This window comes from Grus americana, chromosome 4, assembly GCF_028858705.1.
Source record: "Grus americana isolate bGruAme1 chromosome 4, bGruAme1.mat, whole genome shotgun sequence".
Lineage (NCBI taxonomy): Eukaryota > Metazoa > Chordata > Aves > Gruiformes > Gruidae > Grus > Grus americana.
Window position 1 is genome coordinate 65,494,695 of NC_072855.1, and position 24,125 is coordinate 65,518,819.

The following is a 24,125-nucleotide window of genomic DNA, read 5'->3' on the forward strand; positions in this document are numbered from 1 at the left end:
ATAATTCAAAAAATCAGAATAATTTAACTTGGATTCCATTTTCTTCAACTGTATAGGCCTGCAAATCCCCCAATGGTGACCAGAAGTCTTGGAAGAAGGGATTTGTATTAATTAAATGTTCTACTTAGAGGTGTACTTTTTCTCAGTATAAAACTTTCTTTATGTACAGTTACTTTTCTTGTACAAATAATATTGGAAGATGTCCTGTATTTTGTGCTGTACTAATAGTTTGTTGCTCTCTAATAGTTTGTTGCTCATGAACTGTTTTACAGAGATTTTGAAGGTTATTGCAATCCTGCTGCGTAATTCTCCGCAGTGTCTAGAAACTCTGGAGGTTCGACGAGCCTTTCTCTCAGATATGATTAAACTTTTTAATAACAGCAGAGAAAATAGGAGGTAAGATAGCTGGCTGTATGCACATGTATACAAAGTAAGTAATAAGGTCTCCTAGTAAATTAGACTCATTAGGCAGATACAGCTTCATTGCTGTTCAGCAAATTCTAAGTATAGTCTTAAATATGTAAAATTAGAGAAGCTTGCATATAGCAGTTGTTCTAAACATGTTGAATTCCCGACTTAGCTGATGTATATTTTAAGATAGATTTTGAAATTTGATTAAATAGCATGTGTATATTTTGCAGGAGTTTGTTGCAGTGCTCCGTCTGGCAGGAGTGGATGCTTTCCCTCTGCTGTTTTAATCCGAAGACTTCTGAGGAGCAGAAGATAACTGAAATGGTGTATACCATATTTCGAATTTTGCTCTACCATGCAATCAAGTATGAGTGGGGTGGCTGGCGTGTTTGGGTGGATACGCTGTCAATCACACATTCAAAGGTGAGTGTTGGAAATAGTTGGGAAATTTTCTTATGCTGTGTAATTAGATTTAGAGCATTAAAGTGCTGTATCATACAGTGAGGTAGTCTTGAAGTGAAAGTCAGTAGCTAAATAAAAGTCCAGTGTTTATATCTGTTTCTGGGCATAACTTTGAAGACAAATCTTTTTTTGATTTTGCTCAAACTGTGATAGTATTAGTTTATACTGAAAATTGCATATATTTTAAAAAATAATCAAATTTCAGGAGCATTTCTGAAAAATTTGTGCTGGTTTTGGTTTTTAATAATGGCATGAACACAAGGTGGCGCACCATATCTATTCATAAACAAAAATACCTTTTAGTAACATCAAAAGGCTGTAAAACAAACCAGTAAAAAGAAAAGAAATCAAAGTTAAGGCAGATGCTTCAGCTGTTAAGCTGTCACAGAATACAGGATGAGAATGCAAATCCTTGCAGTATGAATGAGACTATTACCCTTCATTATTTTTCTGTCTGTTTTTTTGTTATTATTACAACCAGAATTATATCATAAAAGTTATTAGTGGATCTTCGAACAAGGCACAGTAGTATAAAAGATAACTGCCCTGCCTTATTCTGAACAAAAGAGTGAGGCCACTGTGGGCCTCGTAATTATTCTGGTTTATCAGAAATATTTACCTAAGATGAATTAAATTATAAAGTATATATTTCTAAATGTGTGCAACTTAACTGTGTGGAAAGGACATCAGTGAATCCTAAAGATCATATGATGATTCTAAAGAATTGTTAGCATTTCTGAGGTCCTTGATTTTATATGATTTTTTTTGTGAAAAGTCAGTCTGTGCAGACAGCTGGAATACTGTTATTTTGCAACTCTGTTTATGTATCGCATTTATAGCTCGATGTGGATTATTGGGCTATGGGGAGACAAATGTAGAAATCCATATAATAGTGTGTGAAATAATATCATTAGATAGTCACTTAGCTAAATGTAATCCAGGTGCAAGGAATCCAGGGCCAAATTTTAACCCTTACAGAGACCGTGTTTTAGTTATTAAAATATACTTAACCTTCTTTGGTGTCGGCTCTGCAGTCTTCAAAAAACCTGTTTCCTCTCTTTCCCCCAAAATGCAGAGGGCATGGGTGGAGCAGATTGTACAGTGGCAAGCTGTAGCCGGAGTAAGGATCCCTAATGTGCTTTCATAGAAACTGGTATAATTTAAAGCATTTCTGTGATTGCTGGGAATTTCTAGGGAACTGTCCCTGGGGAAAGATGGAGAGGTGAGTCGAGGGAGATCACCTTTCCACCTCGCTTATACAGAACTTTGATGTAATGAATTTAAAAATTATCTATTATATTATCTTATAATCTGTAGTTTTATTCTTAGTCTTTTTTTGTAAGATAATGTAATGTTGGAAATCTCATTTAAACAGCTTCTATATCAAAATAATTATATGGATTTTTGGTCATTATCTTCAGTGATTTAATGTGGCAAATAAATGGTCTGGAGTTCATAGAGGAAAACCCAAGATTTTATTGTGACACCACAGTCAAATGTTAAGAAAAAACCTCCAGTTTTAGAAAATACCCCCCAAAAAATGAGGTACAATTAATGTTGTTTTCAGAGTTTTTTTCAAAAGGCTGCATGTTTTTGTGCAATACCATAGTGAATGAGAAAATGATGTGCTTCGCTCTTTGTGTTTCTCATTTTTGATTCCTGGCATAGTGAGGTATCCTTGGTTGTGGAAGTAACTTCATGTATCAGTTTTCCCAAGTTTAACTTTGGCTTTCCAGTCAATATGTGAGGACTGTTTGTTCTTCCAGCCTGCTTCAGAGGAAGTTGAACAATGGCAAGGTTAGAAGTGTATGATTGTGGGCAGAGCGGTGGTGTAATTTTGAAGGAACCGTAAAGGAGTTCAGCTTATTTGGACATTGGTGCTAATATTATCCAGTTCCAGAAGCCTAAATGAAAATGATTAAACATCAAAACCACCCAGAAACTAACTTAACAATAGTGATATGAATGGTGATGGAATAATCAAGGATTTTAAAACTGGATATTTTTTTTTCCAACTTTACTATGCATTTGTCATTTGAACTTTTTTATAAATAATACACACAATTTATGCAACTAGATGATGTTTCATGAGTGTCTTTTAATTACATAAGAATAAATAAGGATAAATCGCAAAAAAAGCTCTTTGTGGTAAAACCTTACTAATCACTTGAAAATTTCCTTGTAAACTGATATTAATATCTAGTGATAATTAATTTTAATCCTTCTAATTTTACTTCTTTCAGATATTCTTGTATCCTGTTATACCAATATTGAGATTCATATAGATTCACACATAACATAGTGTAGACATAATTCAGTGGGCAAATTGTTTGATGCTAAGTGCATCTCAGATGTTTTTGATTTCTAGCATGCTTTCAAAGTAATGTCGGAATTATGGGAACAAAAATATTTCCTTAACATTGCTAAGAGAATAACCAATTTGTGGTTTTATTATTTCATCTCTAATTGTATTGGGTTACTGCTTATTTTTCCTTTTTACAACCCTTTGCGCCCTTCTTGCCACTAATTTATAACACCATTCTATGATAAAGAACTAGTACATAAAGGACTAGTGTTACAGAATTGGATAGGTTTTGCAGAGCTACACATCAAGATACATGCAGCTGCTATAAAAAGCCAAAGAAACTCAATTGCAATTTTATTGTCCAGTTTGATAGATTTCCTGCCACCTTTGTAGCAGGGAAGCTGTTTGTCACTGTAACCCTCTCCTCCAACAGCTGCACAATGTTTTGTAAGCAGCAACGGCTTTTCTAGCATAATTGCGCTACATTGGTTTCCTTGCACTCAGAATTTAGAAGGTGTGTGTAACCTTTTTAAAGCCAAATTTCTTCATATTACTCATGTACGTTGCTCATATTTTTTTGTTTTCCAAATATTAACACAGCGTATACAAAGGTGTTTAGTCTGTGGCTTCTAGTTCAATAAAAACGTTAATGAAAAAATTAAATCACAACTCCAGTTGGTTCTAACTGGCCAGTGCTGAATTTATGAAAGCATCTAAGAACTGGTTTTTAAACATTGTAACCATGCTGTCTAGGCCTTAGATTTTGTCTGTCTAGCCCTGTTACTTTGTAAAAAGGACCAATGATTTTGGGGTTAAAATAGGAAACAAGTAAAGAATGGTGGACAACTTGCCTTTTTGACCTTTCAGCTTCCCCAAGTTTTAAAAGAATATAATGATTTACACAGTATAGTACACTCCTAAATTATTGGAATGTTTGAAACTATTGGGAAGAACTAACATTTGCTTATTTCAGGCTTTTAAATATATTTTACTTTTAAAAAGTTGCATCATGTGACTATGTGACTCAGTTAAAAAAGAAGATATTTGGGTAAATTCTTTTTTTATTTTTTTTAGAGGTTCAAGAAATTTTTGTTGAGTAAGATTCAGAAATGTTAATATGTATAAGCGGAAATTGCTGTATTAGTGGAAAAATTTTGTTCACTGATCTGAATGGGAAGAAGGACAATATTAAAATGTTAGTACTGTGACTTTAACATACAATGTATTTCTAAATTATTGTTAGTTTTCAGTCTAAGGAAGTAAGGTTGTAATAAACATTGGTGAATTTAAGTAAATTTGTATGTTCTTTGGTGCCCCACTCATTTAATGCAAGAGGGAAAAAAAAAGTGTGCACAGTGTTTACATGTGTAATGTTTGCCTGATTTTCATCACTGTCAGATGAGGGAAAACCGGCAAAAGTGGCAAAGATTAGGTGGTGGAGGACTTAATATATGATGGCAGTTTAAAAACTAATTTGCAGAGAAGTGAACATGGCTCAGTAGTTTTAGAAAGTAACAGGCCATCAGGATCTCTTCAGTCCAAATCCCATTGGCATTCATGAATTATTGAGGACGGTTTTGTCTCCATTTTTTCTCCCTGTCTTGAAGAAGGTAAGGTCTCCCACAGTGGTATGCGTGGGCATTTTGAAGGGTCCAGATGTTCTTCAGTCCTCTGAAAAGTGTCTGCATTGCCCTGAGGGGAAGCAGAGGTAGCTAGCCAAGAGGGTGGTTGTGCTACTGCAGGTTTTTGGTTTTCAATTGTGCTATGCCCAATGTATCAATGAAGCAAACCTGAGGGAGATGCAAATTAAGTAGCACACTTGAAATACTTAAATGTGGGGTTCATTCTTATGGTATAAATAGTTATTTATGAAAAACTATTGCTTATTCTAGATAGAAAGTATTCTCAGGGGGATCACCTGATTTAGGGAGAGCAGAAAGAACTTGGAGACTAGAATGTGCAGCCTCCTTTAAAGCTGTGCACCCTCCAAGATGTGTGGTTATGATGCAATCCTTCACCAGGTGTTTCCTTGTTACAGCTTCTTTTGTAGTAGGTGTGTGGGAAGGCTTTTCTTAATCAATGCCTCTGAGGAGAAGAAAGTATTTTCATTATTCAGCAGGCAGAATAGTTGGGAGGAGGCATCTGTACCACTGATGGGCTCTTATGCATGCAGCATGTGTGGGAGCTCCTCCATCTCATCATTCACTCAGTTTGAGTGAGTGGAATGTCATGAATAAAGCTGCAGGATACTAAGGTTTGACTAATTCAAACTGAAAGAAAAAGTGTGAAATAGGGGATGGGGTAGACTAAGCAAGGTAAACTGAGAATTTACAAAGCAGCAAAGAACAGGATCAGCTGGGTAGCAGAAGCCATACAGAAGAGTATAATAGAGATTTGCTACTGGTTGAGAAGTGACAGAGGTCTCAAAAAGAAGAAATGGGGAAGCATTTGCAGTGGAAAGAACTGATGCATAAAGAGGCAAGCACTTATGAGAGAGTCTTCCTAAGCAAAGATGACCTGATGAGAGAATGGATTCTCATCTGTATAACTTGGTATAAAAATAATTGGAAGATGGGACCTGTGTCTGAGCCTCAAGAGTTGTTAGTGGCCTCCTTTGCTGTTGCTGCAGAGTTTGAGGCAAAGCTCCTCCAGACTTGCTGCCACCCGTGTTCAGGTTGTGGCTGTGGGGACTGAATTGAGCCTCTGGGCCGTGAGTTGAAATGATGGATGTGGAGTCCCTGTTACAGGGTTACCAACAACACATGGACACATTGCAAAAGGATGGCCAGAGAAGTGCACAAGACCTATAGCTGGGTATTATGACAATGCAGACTGGCAAACACTGAATTTAATTACAACATATTCTTGTTAATAACTAAATATCAAATGTGCAGAAGGCAGAATTTGACAGTCTGTTGAACTGGAGGAATGGTGACAGGAATTGAGATAGAGAGGAAATATATACCTTGAGAGGATAATGTGCTCGTGTATTGCAATTTAAACAAATTAAAAGCAATAGTTGCATTCATGAAAATGAGCAAATACATGTTCGGTATGCTGTTTCCATTTATTATTGTATGATGATGTAACAGTAAGCTATACCTTGACTCGATTTGAAAATAAAACACTGCCAACATGCATAAAATTATCTCAGATAAGCAAAGACTTTTATGAGTTATATTTACTAGTTCTTACTTTCTTATTCTAGAAATTAATTTGCGTGCATATTTTTTCCCTCAAGCTGAGGATAAAAAAGGCAAAAGTATTACTACTTAGATGAAAATGCAGGATGCAGGAACGTGAAAATGTCTTGGTACAATGGTTTTCTTTCTCCCCCCAGCCCTTGTGTGTCAGTGAATGTTTTTTTGGTGAAAGCTTAGACTCCTTCTAGAAACTTCTCATATGTAGTGTCCTGCATAATATATGTTAATTTGCTTTTCTTAGCTTTCTTCTGTGACCCACTCAGAAATAACCCAGAGATTCCTCAGGTCAGTGGGTTACAGACTGTGAGTGAGTGTGTGGTGCACACAGTACCTTTCTATCTTTCACTTCACTGAGTGGAAGATTAGATTTGATATCTTCAGGTATTGGTGCCTCCTGTCTAAACAGACCTGGTTTTGTTTGGAGATTAGTTTCCACTTTTGAACAGTTAGTGTTGCTAGAGGAGAAGTGGAAAACCAGGTCAATAAAGTCCTTGTTAAGATTTAGAAATCGTAACGCTTTCTGGAATTATGAAGAGTTTATTGATGGTGTCAGCAGCACAGGAGCTAGTTTGCACTGAGCAGACTCTATAAGGAAACAGCAGTACTATATAATTGTCTGACCTGTCTGGCAGACATTCCCTTCCTCTCTCTACTCTACAAAATTGCCCACCTGATAATGAAAAAAAGGACAAAATCTTAACATATAGTTAAAATATTTTCCCTATGTTCTTTAATGCAAATGTCAATCATCTTAACCTTTTTCATTGCTGTATGCTAATTTTTCTCCTTGGCAATTAGTAAATGTTGGACGTCAAATTAAGTTAAAATTAATGGCAGAGGCAAATGTTGCAGTTATTAGCTCACAAGTGTCTTTAACTAGTAGTGCGTAGAGATGCATTCCGAGTATTGCAAACAGCTATGGATTAACCATCACATGATGGTGAAGATTAATGATTGGCCTTTTAGCTCACTAATTTAGAACAATTTCTGGTAATTAATTTTGTATTATCAGCTTTACAGTTGCAAATGCCTTAAGGAAAATAAAAAATGACTTAAGTACATTTCAGGTTCTTCAAGCTAACAGTTGTCTTTGTAAATTGTTGCATGCTTGCAGATTGTAATGTTTAATCTTTAATACCTTTATATACTATCTCTGTCTACTTGTATTTAGGAGTCATAATTTCTACTTCATTTTGCATTTTTGTTTATACTGGTTTTGTTAACCTTAGGTGTTTTCTTTGTAGGGTGTATTGCTTGTCTTTGTGAACTTGTGTGTTTCATAAATGCCATGTCATGCAATAGAAGTGTGGGGGAAGAATTGTCCAGTGCCACCATCGTAGTACCACTATTTCTTGGTTTCCTGTCAAACCACATTACAAATTAATACAGTGAGCAGAACTGTTTATATAGGCTTGTTGAAAAGTTGGATTTTACAAAGCAGTATTTTTTAAATTTGTTTTCTTATAGAAATAATAAAGCCGCAAAATTGAAATGCATGTTTGAAAAATACTATTTTAGGTAGTCTGCGTAACTTTATACATTGCTATTTTAAATTAGAATATTATTTAAAGGACAGTATTTAATTCATTAAGTGACATGAATTTTTTCTGATGTTTATGGTGGAAGTAGAAATTGCTATCCTTTTAAAGTGGATTTTGAGGGCTTTTGTGAGTAAAGTTCTCCTGTAGTTCTGTACTGTTTAATCTTCTTTACCAGTGTGTGTCTCCTTGCAGTTTCTTGCATTGTTCTTAAATTAATGTAGGTTCTCATCAGATTGTGCTTGGATTTATTTGCCCATAAGTTTACATTGTCCATCTGTTAAAAGAAGTTGTCTGTATTGACCTCCTTGCCACTCTCTTTTCAATTTTTTTAACTTCTTTTTTTTAAATTTTTTTTTTACTTGGTAGTAGTGATTAACAGTCCTGAAGACCACAGTTTGGTTTCCAGAGTGTTGCTCTCTAATGGCTTCCAAACCATTGTCTCTAACCTATATGGTCAGTAGAGCTCATACTTGTAAATTTCAACAGTCTTAGTTGGAAAAACAAAACTGCTGAGTTAGTAATTCATGATTCACATGTTAACATTCAAAATGAATACAAATACCTATGGTGCCTATCTGACTTCAGGGTAGGATGTGTAGGTTATCAGGAAAAACAAAGCATGCAACAGGAAACTCTCCTAAGAGACAAAAGAGAGAAAGTAGCATGGGAAGATTTTGAACAATGAATGAATAAGATAAGTATATATTGCTAATAAATACTTGGGGGGGCTTTGCTGAAACAGTGGCTAGTTTTTAGATAGAATTTGGTTTTGTGATTGTTTGGATAATAAAAAGTAGAGAGTCTTAGCTGAACTTCTCTTCCAGCACTGAAATGTTAAGTGTCTTTAAAATTAAATGAGAAGTTATGATGTGAAGGAAAGAGCTTGGAGGCAGGGGGACTCCATTGTTGGCAGGGAAATGAGAACTTAAGCTATTAAGAATAACTGAAATCTTGGCTATGGCATGTTTATTAATGAGGCAGTGAAGTTGCTAATGAGGGGCCAGAAAATGTGGAGCTTTCACTAATGCAATATGAAGTACATAACAATCTTGTTAGGATCACGGAGATGTGGTGGGATGGCTCCTGTGACTGGAGTGATGTAATGAAGGGATAGCAGCTCTTTAGGAAGTACAAGCTGGGAAGATGAGGAATGGGAGTTGCCCTTTATGTGAGAGAGCAGTTGGAGTGCATGGAGCTCTGGGGATGAAATGAGGAGCCAACTCAGAGTTTCTGGATTAGGATTAAATATAAGACAAGCAAAGATTACATTATAGTCGGCGTCTGCTACAGACTGCCTGACCAGGAAGAACAAGCAGATGAGGTCCTCTATAAACAGATAGGAGCAGCCTCATGTTTGCAGGCCCTGGCCCTCATGGGCTTGATATGTGCTGTAGGGACAACATAGCTGGAAATAAGCAATCCAGGAGGTTCCTCTGAGTTCACTGTCAACTTCTTCCTTCTCCAAGTGATAGAGGAGCCAACGAGGAGAGGTGTTTTGCTGGACACTCATGCTCAATAACAACAAGGGGCTTGTTGGGAATGTGAAGGTCAAAGGCATCCTTGGCTGCAGTGACCATGAGATTGGTGGAGTTCAGGATCCCGAGGGGAAGGAGGAAAATAAAAGCCAGCTCACAGCCCTGGACTTATGTAGAGCGAATTTTGACTTGTTTTCAAGCAAGGTTGATTTAATGCTGTTAACAAGATGATAAATTTGGCTGGTAAGAGAAAATCTGAAGCTGCAGTAGGCGCACTAGAAAAAAAGTCAGCATTACAAAAAGAGAGTACATCACAGGTTATGTAAACTGAGAGATATCTAACTGCCCATTTCTCCAAAAGTAGTTACCGGCACTGTAGAATGTGTTCATGGAGTGGAAAGTGAGAAGGCATAAAGTAGATTAAAACCTGCATATGAGTTTAATGAGACTTACACTGGAATGATGCGTGAACATATGGATGTTCACACTATTAAAAGTTTTTTTTGAAGAGGTGGAAAGGTTGCAGAAGGGTGTCACAGGACGGATTCTAGTCCTTCGGAATGAAAGCTCATTCTTCTTAGATGGTACTGTTACTTTATCTTTTGGGCTTTTAAAAACAGTATGATAAAGAAAAACAACCTTGAAAACATGGTATTTCTTCCTCATTGAGGTATTTTTAATAATGTGGAAATGCGGACATTATTAGTGACTGGAAATTGAAGCTAGGCAACTTTCTGGATGCTGTCATCCAATTCATGTTAATGGTCTCAATGTGTTGGAAAGTGGGTTAAAGTCAAGGGCTGGACTAGATGAGCTGATGTTACTTTCTGGCGTTAACCTCAGTGATTCCTTGAAGTGCTAGGGAGAAACATCTGTACCAGAACTGATGATATGCTTTTAGAATGCATTTAAAGTTATATTCCTTGATGCTTGCAATTTACTCTAACCAGGTTGGTAATTTATCAAAGCACTTACGTAGATAGGGCTGCCAGAACTTTGAACTTTATATTGCTGTTAAAGCTTGTTGTGTTTTGTAAGGACCAGTGTAAGCATCAAGTGTTGCTTGATGAAACTCTTGCAACACTGTTAATGTGCTCTTTTTGCAAGGTGGATTTAGTAACTGCCAGCCCTGCAAAACATCTCTATGATTTGTTCCATTAAGGTTGAATTGTTGCTGCTATTGAACATGTTCTGTGAGTCATGTACTACTCTCCATTGCACTCAAACTTGAGCACTGATGAAAATCATGTTGTGTAACAGGTCCCTCCAGCCACTCTCTTGTGATCATCATGTCATTGTGCCTATCCCCATTTGTACTGGGGAGAGATGGCAGCAGCAGTAATAGAATTTGACATACATGTCTCCCTCATTTGCCCTTTCCACAAAAATAATGATAAAAAAGTGCTGTTCTCATCTTCATCTTTGTCTTGCTTTGCCTTGGTTCAAGGGAACTAGTGAAATAAGACTTTGAGGCTAGACCTGAGAGCTTTCAGCAGTTTTGGAAGCAGTGCATAACCAGAGTAGAATCCAGGTCTCATACCTGGAGCTAGCTTAACAGTGTTAAAAAAGGAAGTATGCAGTGTAGCTAAAGCCTGCAAATACTTTTGATTTTCCCGTATGTTTTTCAAAATGAATGTTACAATAAAAACTCTGATACTGAAGACAGAAATGAGTAAAGGTAGCTATGTTATCACAGATTTGTTACAGCTGTACTTGTATTGCCTAGGTAACGCCTATACATATTGTGGGTCAATGTGCTTTCTGGGAAGTACATATGATTACTGTTTATTTCAGCAAAATGTTTTTTATTTGTTGAATGTCTCTTTAGTACTTATTGGAATAAAACTTTAGTAGTTTTGGAAACAGGGAGAGAGAGAAGAGAGAAAGCTAGCTGGAGATGAGCTCAAGTTGACTTCAGAAAAGTAATGACTTGACCAAAAGTAGCACCTTTACCTAATCATGTTTTTGAAAACAAATTAAAAGTGCAAGGGAGAGCTTATTAACGTGATGTATTTTGGGTTGCTTTTGGTATCCTGACTGTGGTACAGTTCAGGAAGGAAGTTTCTAAAATAATAATGCCCTTCCCTCTCCCCGCCCCCCGCTCTATTTAGCAATACCCTATAATCAAATATTTTTATAGATCCATTGTGACAGATGGATGAACTTTCAGTCGTTTTTTAATCATTTGCACTTTCTTGTTTGTACATAACTGATTTAAAACTAGTACAGGAAGACTTTTTTAAACAGGAGGAGGAAGATATCCCAGTTCTTTTGCTAGAGACTAGAGACTCAAGTTTCAATTAAATCAACTTGAACAAATAACATGCTTCAGGTCAAATGTTAGAATAGTACAATGCTCCTACAGTACTTTAATTTATATTTGATTGATGGAGAAAATAGTATGTTAAAAAGCTAATGTTGACAACACAGCCTGCCAAGAATATTCCTTTTTGCCTTTGTTCTTTTTTTGCTCATCTCTGATTTGTTAACTATAATTTCTAATACCTTTTTAACCTGTCAAGTTAGTTTTTGACTTACATGTATCATCCTAAGAGAAAATATTCCTGCTGACTAATCATTGCTTTGAATACCTTTTACATGGAATTTTTAGATGAGAGCCAAATGAATGAGTTTAGTACACAAGAGAATAACAAAATATGCATTCATATATTTAATAAAATGTACTGCTCTGCTTTGTCTATGGAAAATCTTTATGATAAAGAAAATGGTTGAAAAAATAAAACCCTACAGCTTATATGTTGGGAAAATTTTGAGACCTAAGCCTACAGATAAATAAATACTTCTGTTATAGAAGATAAATCTGAATCCTAAATAGAAAGGTATGGATAAATGAAATTGAATGACAATGTAATAAAAACTTCAGTTAGTCTAGTGAGATTTTCTTTCAACACACAGCTATTTATTTGGGCAAATTAGTTTTATCAGTATATATATAAAGAATTTTTCAATCTGGAACTTTTTTTATATACCTAAAACCAATAATTTTTTTCAGCTTTTCTGTAGGAAGGTCTTCTCACTTTAATCAGATTGTGTAGCTGTATTCATGTGCCTTTTAGACTGGGTGATTAGCGTTCACCAGAGGAAAAGTCCTCTGGAGGATTTTAGGTATCAGTTGAAGGTCCCTAGGATTTTGGCTTCGTTACATGCTTCTCTCTGCTCTGACTTTATGGGACTGTACCTTTTTTTTTAATGTAAACTTCTCTAAATTTTATTTATCTTTATGGATTGTTGAGCATATTCAAGATGCTAAAATGATGTGAAAGCTCAGTTTTAGTAAGTACCCCTGCTACTTGTCACAGTGTCCCCCGTTACAAAAAAATCGAGATTGTCAGCTATCTCAGATTTAATAATTCTCTGGATGTTATGCTGTTGCATTTTTATCTGCATCCTATACAATTACATGAATGCAAGTAGCACAGATAAATCTAATTACAGATGACCGTAATTAGCCTAGGAAATAATGCAAGTATTAACTATAAATATTAAGCTTTAAACATTTTCACTTCTTTTACTAGAAGTAGTCTTTAAAACTTTGAGTTTACTTCCAGTAAACATTTAATTTCCTGTCCTTAGGATCAGTCTAGGTTTTTTTGACTCTTTTTACTTTTTTTTGTTTTCTTTCTTTTGGCCAGTATTAACAGGTACACTAAAGAAAAACTTGCTCTCAGTTGAAGTGATCTCCGATGTGAAATTATTTTTTATCATGAGGGCAAGATCCTATATACATTTGTAGTATAACTTTGTGATTTGAGCAATGATTTTGGTGGTGTGGGGGTTTTTTTCCAGAGAAAACAGTCATTAATATATAATTTTTAATGTACTTTCAACTCTGTTCTTTTAGGTAACTTTTGAAATGCACAGAGAGAGTCTTTCTCAAATGTACAGGGAGTACCAAGGGAAAGGAGGTGAAGGGAGTGGAATACGTTCTTCAACTCCAATTAGAACAATCTCTGGAGTTAGCAAAGCAGCTGAATCCAAGGGAAAGCAACAATGTTTGGAGTTAAAAGATACTACTGCTTCTTCCTGCATTGTTGATGATAATATGGAGTGCAGTACTGAAAAAAAAGAGACAAGTACCTCATCAGATGGTGACCAACAAACTCATTCAGTGTCTAATCATAGGGAGAAGTTAGAGGGGGAAGACAGGGACACTACACAGGCTTTAAAAGCAGCGTCTTGTGCAGAATTTTCTTCAGAACCAGAAGCACTAAAGCCCAGTGTTTCAGAAATTAGTACTGGAATAGCTGAAGCAATTGAAGATTCTCTGAGCAAAGCTGCTGAGCTTGTGGAAGAAACAGCTGTCACTGCTGCTTCTTTAGCAATGCAAACTACTTTGGAAGGGGAAACTCCTGAAATTCCAGAAAGACCAGAAAAATCAACAGTAGAGGTGGAAGATGAAGATGGCTTTGTTGATTTGAAAGGGGAAAGTAGTATGCCGTTACCTTCAGAAGAGTTTCTAGAAACGAACAAGGAACATAGCTCCAATGACAGCGAACTGACAAGGCAGGAAAAAACAATAGAGAAGCAACCTGAATCTATGCTTTTAAAATCTGGAGATAATGAAGGTATGGATGGGAAGAAACAAGAACTGACTTCTTTACCGGAAACAGTGAGTTCCACAGTTCAAGAAGTAGTGACTCAACCGGATTCAGAAGGGAAAAAGAAGCTGGAAGAAGAAAAGATTCTTTCTAGTGAAACCAAAATGGCAGAACAAAACGCAAATGCACCTGTGTCAGAACCCACTGGAACCTGTGACAAAAGAATTGCCAAGCTTGATGTTTCTAGTGTTGCATCAGATACAGAAAAACTGGAACTGAAAGCTAACAGATGTCTAGAAGCACCTCTGCCCCACAGATCTGTACCTGAGGTAAATTTGTCTATCTGTCTATCTTATAAAATAAGAACTTCCTTTTAATTTTAAGATTGTTGAAAAAGTGTGCCCATACACATTTTTGGGATTTTAATGTGTGTGGATTTTGTGAGTTATCTAAAGAATACTTTCAACCTTGGATTAATTCTTACTAATTTGTGTACTGAGAAGTCTCTAAGATTTTATTCTTTCTACATCCACTGGGTGTTGATGGAGATTGAGTATTTGGCTAGATGGGCACTTCATCTGTGTTGGTTCTTAAGTTTGAAGAATTGAAAGAAACAATTATATATTCTGAGAGGGTTTTCCCTAGAATTCCTCTGCTTCTTTACTCAACCTCCTTTTACTCATTTCAGTCTGGTCTCTTATACTGTCAATTCTTACAATTATTGAGAAGTAAACATTGCTTGTGCAGAAAAAGAAACAGTGTTTTTTTCACGTCCCGGTGAACTTGTGAAAATATTTGTTACACTAGCTTCTCTGCAGGAGGTACACACACAAAAAAATGAAAATTTGAAACTAAAATTTGATAGGATTGTCACTCCGTCACGTCAGCCTACCTTTTTTGTGCAAGTGTAATTTAAAGCTGGGCTTCTGTTGCATGCTGCAGTGCTCCACCCCTCTAGTGTTTAGTTTCTGACTCAGCTTTTCATGGTTAAATAGTCATGTATCTGAGTACTTCCCTTCTGCAGAGATACCTGCTAATGGATGCTCTTCATTCTGCACCATTCTTCCTTAAAGGAGGAAACCCACTGTCTACAGCAACATATACTCCCCCTGTGGTAAGGTTGGGCTGCTGCTTGTGTATGGCTAGACCGACCGGTGTGGTAGTGCAGCTGTAGACTAGTTTGTAGGTTGGTATATCCAGTAAATAGCATTTGTGTAATAGTTTTAGCTTTATTTGTAACCATGTACACAGTCTAAACTTGTTGAATATCTAAAATCTCAAGTCTGTTAAATGCATTTTAGTGTATGCCATGGAAACTAATAACCAGAGTGTATTGTACTTTTTTTCATCTGCAAACTGTATCCAGACCTCAAGGCAGCAAGATTCTTCAGGACAAGAACTAGCTGCTACATCAGATGGTCAGAGAAGAGACTCTAGGTCCACTGTGTTCCGTATTCCTGAGTTCAAGTGGTCACTGATGCATCAGCGCTTGCTCACAGACTTACTCTTTTCCATAGAAACAGATATACAGATGTGGAGAAGGTAAATTTCTGTGCTTTATATGGAATGATCTAGACTGGCATTTCAATTATAATTAACTTGAGATTTTGTTGAAACTGCATCAGAATCACTCTCTGAATTTTGCGCATCTGGTATTTTACTCATTCAGTAGCCTCACTTATTTTGTGACCTATACCCAAATATTCTCAGATTTTAAGACTCTTTACAGGCATAAATGTGTTTTGGTTGAGGGCCTACACATATATTTTGACTGAAATCCTGGCTATATTTAAGTCAATGGCAGTCTTGCTGTTGATTTTTTTTTTTATTGGACCATGATTTTCATGTTCCTAATGTATGTATGGGCCTGCATCTTTTATTAGTATCTAAATATGGACTAAAAAACTCCAAACCCATTCCAAATAATATTTATTACTTCTGCATTTATACACACTATGTTGCTGTTTTGACAGGGCTCTGTGAACACAGATCTTATCTTCTATGCATTTAAAAATTAACTCGTAACAGGGATCTGGAATGTAATCATAAAGATGAGTTTAGCCAAAAAAAAAAGGAAACTTTGAAAACAGTGGTGATTCTGCATTTTAATGTTAAGATTTAATAACTTAAATAAGAGTGGTGTCTATTTTTAGTTTGTAATAGTGAATGTCAAATTTAAATTGAACCACATAGCAGTACTGACCCGATGAAAAGGAATGTAAGGATGAAGAAATAGAGTATTTAAGTGATTAAAACAATTTAAACTGAGATGAATTTTTGTTTGACTGTAATTTTTAGGATGTGATTAAATTAACCTTTCAGGACATCATCAGATATAGTTAAAATATATTTTTAGTTTAGGTTCTGTTTTGAAAATCTATTTTCATGTTTAACAGGATTTAAGTTTTTGTATTTCATTGATTTTTTTTTTTTTTTTTTTCTAATTTCTCTGAGAAGCCCCTCAGAGAAGTGAGAGTGTTTGTTTTATTTTTCCAAACATTTAAGTGCAAATCTAGTTCACACTTCCAGGAAACTTTATTGTATTGCCAACAGTGACTTTTTCTATAGCAAGTAATCATAAACCAGCCTATAATGTATCTTTATCCAAATGATTAGCACATACATCTTGATGTTTTTAGCAAGCTATGATCTGGAGAGATTTAAGAACAGAAAGGAAGGGTAGTTTTAGATTTAAATTAAGCTACATCAGTTGACCCTTACAGTCATGGGATATTTGCTGCCCCACTGCTGTCTGTCTGGTTTTAGTTTTATGAAAGCATAAAGATGCTAAAATACCACAAAAATAAAGATGCATTCTGAATGGTGGTTTTTGTTTTTTGTTTTTTTGGACAGCCATTCTACAAAAACTGTGATGGACTTTGTGAATAGCAGTGATAATGTCATATTTGTGCACAACACAATTCACCTCATCTCTCAAGTGATGGACAACATGATCATGGCTTGTGGTGGTATATTGCCCTTGCTTTCTGCTGCCACATCTGCTACTGTAAGAAATTTCATTTTTATTTGGAAATTTATCACTTGTAGGAGGATGCCTTTCTTTATGCAGTGTATTAACTATTATATCTGTCCTTTCGGGAAACAGGAATGCGTGTGGGATATTTCCACAAGCACCTTCCCTAAGATAAATTGGGTGCCTAGCTTCGTTGACCCACAGTGGTCTGGAATGGGATTAAATCTCAATACTAATGATTGTTCCTAGGATATGACTAATTACTACTTTTGAATGTAACTGAAAATGAATTTCCAGCATATATTTTTCTTCACTGAAGTTATAGGGATATCACCTTTGTGAAAAAGTAAATGTTGCTTTCAATTTTTCCTTATGTAGCATGAATTGGAGAATATTGAGCCAACTCAAGGGCTTTCAGTAGAAGCATCTTTAACATTTCTCCAGAGATTAATCAACCTTGTGGATGTGCTAATTTTTGCAAGCTCTCTTGGTTTCACTGAAATTGAGTCTGAGAAAAATATGTCATCTGGAGGAATTCTGCGACAATGTCTTCGTCTGGGTAAGCAAATAAAACCACTTAATGAGCACAGGAGCTTGCTTTTACTAAATCATTAGCAATGGTTAGCTTATTTTTTTGTCCTTTTTTTTTTTTAAATCAAGTTTAAATTTAGTTAAAGAAGCATTGGGATCTTTTACTATTTTACTATTACTGTATTCTCCAATGCATATACATGGGGTTCTTTCCCTCTTTAAAAAGTTTAAATAAGATAAATGATTAATTTTGATAGTCTGACTGTTGTGGATGCATGTTTTCATTTTATCCATGAAGATATTTTTTTTTTCCAAAGTTCCCCAAATAGTCAAGGCTGAGAACATAACAGCTTTAAGGAAAAGAAATCTTGTGCTGTATACAAAAATGTGAATCTTTACAATACGTAGAAAAGAGGTTTAAATCTTGACATCGGTAGATGAAGGTATGGTGAAAACTAGAGATGTAAATCTCTAAAGATTAGGGTTCAAATCAGGCAGTAGTTGTATCCAGTATTATAGTGTGTTTGCATCAAATTGGATTGAAAGAAAGTGGTCATTACCTAAAAAAGTAATGACTATTCTGGAGATGAGAACATACAAGATCGTAACTGGGTTCAGTTAGTTAATACAGGAAGAGGGTATACATGCTAGTTGCATGCTGTAAGACTTTTTGTAATGAAAAGTTTTAATTTGCATGAGTGCCAGAGCAGCTCAGAGCCTCAACAGTAACTAGCCTTCCTCTCCCTTTCTAGGCAATTAAAACTTTGTGCAGGTAGAACAAGATTTATGGGATGCAAACAGGTATAGAGGTGGGGTAGTTCTTTTTTCCTTTGAAAATAATATTAGAAGATGAAACAGGTACAATTGTGAAGCTAAAAAAATAAATTGTGTAACTTCAGAACATTTAGTCCAAGAGTAACAGAGCATTGTGGAGCAAACATTGTCATTTGTCTCACTAGTGTATCCCTTGTCTGTCTTCCTTGCTAGTCTGTGAAATTTAGCTGTCTTCACCCTCTCCCTGCCATGGTTGTATGCATGGTAAAATTTAAATGAAGGATGCTAACTTACTCACTTTGAAGTATCCAATAGATACAGCATATGTGTTCTAATAGTTTAGTATTAATTATTAGTTATAAATTATTAAAGAATTTTGAGCATTGTTTTGTGACTATTTAAAATTTATGGAAACAAAGTATCATTTTACTGATGTGCTTAGACTTTTTAGTTCAAGTGATAAACATAAATGTATTATACATCTTTGTAAGGGTTATAAACAATACTATTTCCCGGAGTAATTCTTAACACTTCTTTTCCCTTCAAGTATGTGCAGTAGCCGTGAGAAATTGCTTGGAGTGTCAGCAGCGTGCACAAATGAAGCCTATTGGAGACATTGGGAAGAACCAAAAAACAGTGCAGGGCTTTATAGGAACAGGAAAGTCTGCAGCAAAGGCAAGTGTAAGACCACATTTAGGAGCACAAAAGTCGATAATTATTACTGTATACAGAAGGATAAGGTTTTAAATTTATACCTGCACCACTGATAATTTAACAGAGCTGAAGGGCATGAATGCTGGAAATCCTGAAGTAGTTTTTCCAAGATGTGAATTTAACACTTACATATTTAACCTTTGACAGTGAAATAAATCTGTCACAAGAATTTGCCAGATATTTTTTTTTCCTTTAAGAATGAAATGCATATCTGATCTTTGTGTTCTAGTTATGACAATATGATGTACAGTGGGTGGGTGATTGTACACACTTAATGATTCTTGGTAGAATGCTTTTAAAAACAGAATCTGAAGCGATTGCTTCTTTTTTTTTTTTTTTTTTTTTTTTTAATAGAGTCCAGTGGACATTGTGACTGGTGGCATTTCTCCAATACGAGACCATGACAGACTTCTGCAGGATATGGATATTAACCGCCTTCGAGCAGTAGTGTTCAGAGATATAGTAAGTTACAAATAATGTTGTTTTCTTTGTAGCTAGATTTCTGCATATGTCAGTTTGCTGAACACTTGCTATGTATTATGCAGTTTGGCTAAATTGAATTTACAAAAACCAAATACTGCTCACAATAAATAGGAACACATAATACTCTGCAGCTGTTGTAGTGTTTGGGATTGGAAAGAGGAAGAGGTGAAAATTGCTACCTGCTGATCAGGCTCTTTGGCATGTTCCTAAGAGCTGATTCTCTGGAATTCTGCTTATTGTATTTGAAATATGTTGTGGTTAGTATAAATATAAACTTTCACATGCTGTACATAAACAAACTGTTTATGTATACTATGTATCATAAAGATATTTATGTATACTTTTTGAAAAATTAGTATTTTTCCAGGTAATTAGATATTAGAGGTCATCTCTAATTCCTTTCCTTCCCCTCAGAGGAGCCAATTTGTGTGCATGTGCTGTAAATATGCATATGTTTTTTTAGTCTTGAATTGACTAAAAATATCTTTGCCCTGTGTCAGCAACTTTATAGCTGATATTGAGGAAATTGAGATTGATTGCTTGAAAAAAAACCACCTCTGTAAGCAAATACAGCAGCTATAATGGCTATGAGTCATTGGTGGCCACAAGCTTGGACACCAGAACTTATTTTACAATAATTGGACTATTTAGCAAGTATAATGATTTACACAGTGACTTTTGTTCTATCCAGAATAGTGAAGGATCTTTGGTTTTTACCTTTACAGCAATTAATGATTGAAACATGCTTTTTTCAACCCCTACTTCAGTATCAGTGTGTGCGAAAGAGTAACAGGAAATGAATCTTCCATACCGGTGGCAACTAAAATAATCCTAATGATTCAGTCTTCAAAATAAAGCACATTTTGTGTACTTGGTTTTTAAAAAAAAAAAAAAAAAAACCAAAAAAAACCCAACCAACAAAACCCCAAAAAACCCACACCACACACAACCTCAGCTTTTTTTGCATACCTAATCCACCAGGTTTTCTGTTTCATGAATAAATGTAAAATCATGCAATCATAGAATGGTTTGGGCTGGAAGGGACCTCAAAGATCATCTAGTTTCAACCCCCCTGCTGCAGGCAGGAACACCTTCCATGAGACCAGGTTGCCCAAAGCCCCATCCAACCTGGCCTTGAACACTTCCAGGGAGGGGGCATCCACAGCTTCTCTGGGCAACCTGTTCCAGTGCCTCACCACCCTCACAGTAAACAATTTCTTCCTTAGATCTAATCTAAATGTACCTTCCTTCAGCTTAAGGCCGTTACCCCTTGTCCTATCACTACATGCCCTTGTAAACAGTCCCTCTCCAGTTATCTTGTAGGCCCCTTCAGGTACTGGAAGGCTGCAATAAGGTCTCCCCGGACCCTTCTCTCCTCCAGGCTGAACAACCCCAACTCTCTCAGCCTGTCCTCATAGGAGAGGTGCTCCAGCCCTCTGATCAGCTTGGTGGCCCTCCTCTGGACTCGCTCCAACAGTTCCATGTCCTTCTTATGTTGAGGGGCCCCAGAGCTGAACTCTGCTTTTTGGCTACTGTGTTGAACTGTGGAGAAAAAGTAGACTTTAAAAGATCTATTTTGGAATAGTTTTCCTTTGAGCTGCTTATACTAAATATTTTGTATTGGATTTGCATGCAGTTTCTTACATTGTATTCAGCGTATAGAATTGTGATTGGCATGATTTGAACCCATATAGGAGGAACTTGGATGGTTTCCACTTAACCGCTGGTAGTAGTACTTCCAGTAGTATATGAACTTTATTTCAAGCAGTTCTACACACATAGCAGAAAAAATAAGGAAGGGGTAGTGCTAATTCACTGGATCACAACTTTGTAAGATGGTTTCCAACAGTACTTAATAAAACTTTATCTAGCAAGGAAATTCTTTATAATCCTTACCATTGTAGGGGATTTCCATCAATTTCTCACTGTGCTTGCCTGATGCTAACCTGTTATTAGCTTTACTGTTCCTGTCTTGTTCTACGAAAGTTAAGGATTTGGGTCAAGCCGAGGGGAATACAGGTTGTTTCCTCAGCATAACAGATAGGATCCAGCTATGTTATCTTGCTCTTAACAGCGAACTTCTCATAAACTTCTCCCAGTATAGCTTATTAAAGAACTCTTCATGGAATGTGAGGCTTCAGTAGGCACTACAGTCACAGTAAAATGAGCTTTATATTTTAACTTTCTTGAACTGCTCAGAGGGAAAAATTGAATGCTACTTGAGCCCTTACATAAATGATGGAAACCCCCCACCCTCTCTCTCTTACTGATTGGTCAGTGAGGATCTAAATATTCAGTTTTCCTGTGATCCCAAAGTGTACAAAACCTTTCTTCCTTTGATATCCAAAGGGGACAGGCTTAGGCTAAATGACAATGTCTATTCAGATCTGGGGCGTGGTACTCTCCTCTGTTTCACTAGGAGTACTGAGTACTCTGGGGAGGTACCTAGCATATTTCATATTAAGATTTGTTTTTAAGATTTTCTTAAAATATCTTCATAAAGTTACAGCTGTCACGCAAATGCATATTTGCCAATTCTTGTTTAAATTGTACATAGTACAGTGCATCCATCTAGACAATCTGATGTTGAAATAAAACCTTAACACTGGTTCTGGAATTTGTTCCACTTCCTTCATTAACATGTAGTAGTTTATAAATGCTTTTACAGTTTTGTTGAGTACACTTGCCTGGTTGTGCTTCACAGCAAATGCTGTTAATGTCTTGGCACATTTGAGGAAACGTTATAGAGGAAACACCTGTAAATAAATAAAGGGGACCTGGTCCCTGCACTAATTCGAAGCATGTAGTCAAAACACACAACCTTAGTCAAAGTTGTCATATTTATAAATGAAAAATGGAAGTATTAGTGCCACTTGAATACAATTGCTGTATTCCCTAGCTTTATAGGTGAGACAAACTGTGACTAGAGAATATTGTTCTTCCATTGTTGACATATCAGCTTACTCTTGGTCTGTTTATGGTAGCGCTGGGCATACTTTACAGAAAAATAAACATGCTGCTGAAATTGTAATGGAAAAATCTGTGTGTGTGTCTTTTTTTTTAACAGGAGGATAGTAAACAGGCTCAGTTTTTGGCTTTGGCTGTTGTATATTTTATTTCTGTGCTCATGGTTTCAAAATACAGAGATATACTGGAACCCCAAAATGAAAGACAACCACCAAACCATAGCCCGTCATTGAAGGAATCAGAGAATGAAAATAATGAAACTCCTGCTACAGGTGAACTTTTAATTATTTGGCCAAATGAAATAACGTGGCTTATGCATCTTAAAATTCTGTAGAAGTCCTTGTGAGATTGTATAGAAATATGAGCATTGTAACCACTTAACAACATTATAGCCTTCATTTTGCCTCAGTATTTGTGTGTAACTTTTTCTGATCTGAGACGAACCTAATCTATAGGTTGATTTTGCTGTGTAGAGGTTGTTAATCTCACTGAAGTAGCTAAGTATTCATGAATGCTTGTTGCAGAAACGTTACTATTTTGCATAAGGTTAAGTATGCATAGACTGGCAGCTTTGTGTTTCCACTATAAGACTTCTTTCTCCTATTCTTTGCTAGGACAATCAATTAATTTTCTTTCTTTGACTGTTGAGTCAATGTCTTCTATTTCTTTGTCTCAATTTTTGCTTGTTACGACTTTTCAGGCTTCTCAGAAATTAGAAGGAAATTTTTCTCAATTGTTCTAAGTTTCCTATTAAATTCTTATAGATAATATTAAATCTCTAAGTTGGCAAGAGGAAATACTTAGAGCTGTGTTATTTCACTTGTCACCTATTGGTGTTACTTCTTTAGGAGCAATGTGGTGAAAGCAATTCCGTTAATAATCAACTTAAAATGTATTTTCTGTTTTTGGTATGAACAGATGTGGAAAACCCATCTGCTGCTCTCAGTGCTTCAGCCTCCACTGAAGATTCAGAAAGTACAGCATCTGTACGAAGAAGGGATTCTGGTCTTGGGGAGGAACCGGCTTCAGGGCAAGGAAACAGTTCTGGCAGTGTTGCTGAAGCAGGACCTCTGAACGTCAGTGCAGGTCCGGATGCAATCAGTGAAGTACTACGCACGCTCTCATTAGAAGTAAATAAGTCTCAGGAGGGCAGAAGTGAGACAGGAACTGAGGATAGAAAGCCTGCAACTTCTGTACCAGCTGCAAAAAATGTCAATGTAAAGGACATCCTAAGAAGCTTGGTAAGCACACCAGCTGATGGGACTGCAGTGGATGCTGCTCTTCTGTCACCAGCCTTCCTTGGCGTATTGGGCGATGGAGCTGCTGAGCAGCCTGTACAGTTCCATTCCTTTGACAGGTAATTTAACTTCTAAAATACTTGGGCTATTTCAATTTGCTTAAAATACCTGTAAGGAACAGAAAGATTCAGATTTCAGTTCACCAGATCTCATGTACAGTGTCATTTAGTAATTAATGTGATCAAGACGCTTTGATTTGCAAGTAGAACTTTGACTACAAAGTCCACCAACATCACATAGGTTCATCATGAAGGTATGCTCTGCAATTCATGGGATGCTATGTTATGCTGCAAAAGACTGTGGAAATGAAAAATGATTGGTGATTGGGTTATAACTGAAGGTCTTAGAGGGGCTGGCTTCATAAGAGTTAACTCTTCTCTCTCCATACATATTACAGCTCAGAAGCAATATGGTTAGAGGGCAAATAA

General features: G+C 36.3%; 1 protein-coding gene across 7 annotated transcripts in view; it reads left to right on the forward strand.

Moving 5' to 3' along the window:
- LRBA (LPS responsive beige-like anchor protein) overlaps positions 1-24,125 on the forward strand; it is a 466,837-nt gene that overhangs the window by 118,813 nt on the left and 323,899 nt on the right. For all 7 annotated transcript variants that reach the window (XM_054824979.1, XM_054824981.1, XM_054824982.1 and 4 more), the window contains 10 exons: positions 273-396; positions 642-834; positions 13,260-14,285; positions 15,323-15,498; positions 16,810-16,963; positions 17,309-17,489; positions 18,783-18,910; positions 19,304-19,411; positions 22,500-22,671; positions 23,318-23,756. In XM_054824979.1, the coding sequence (XP_054680954.1) occupies positions 273-396; positions 642-834; positions 13,260-14,285; positions 15,323-15,498; positions 16,810-16,963; positions 17,309-17,489; positions 18,783-18,910; positions 19,304-19,411; positions 22,500-22,671; positions 23,318-23,756 (2,701 nt within the window). The remainder of the gene's footprint in view (positions 1-272; positions 397-641; positions 835-13,259; positions 14,286-15,322; positions 15,499-16,809; positions 16,964-17,308; positions 17,490-18,782; positions 18,911-19,303; positions 19,412-22,499; positions 22,672-23,317; positions 23,757-24,125) is intronic.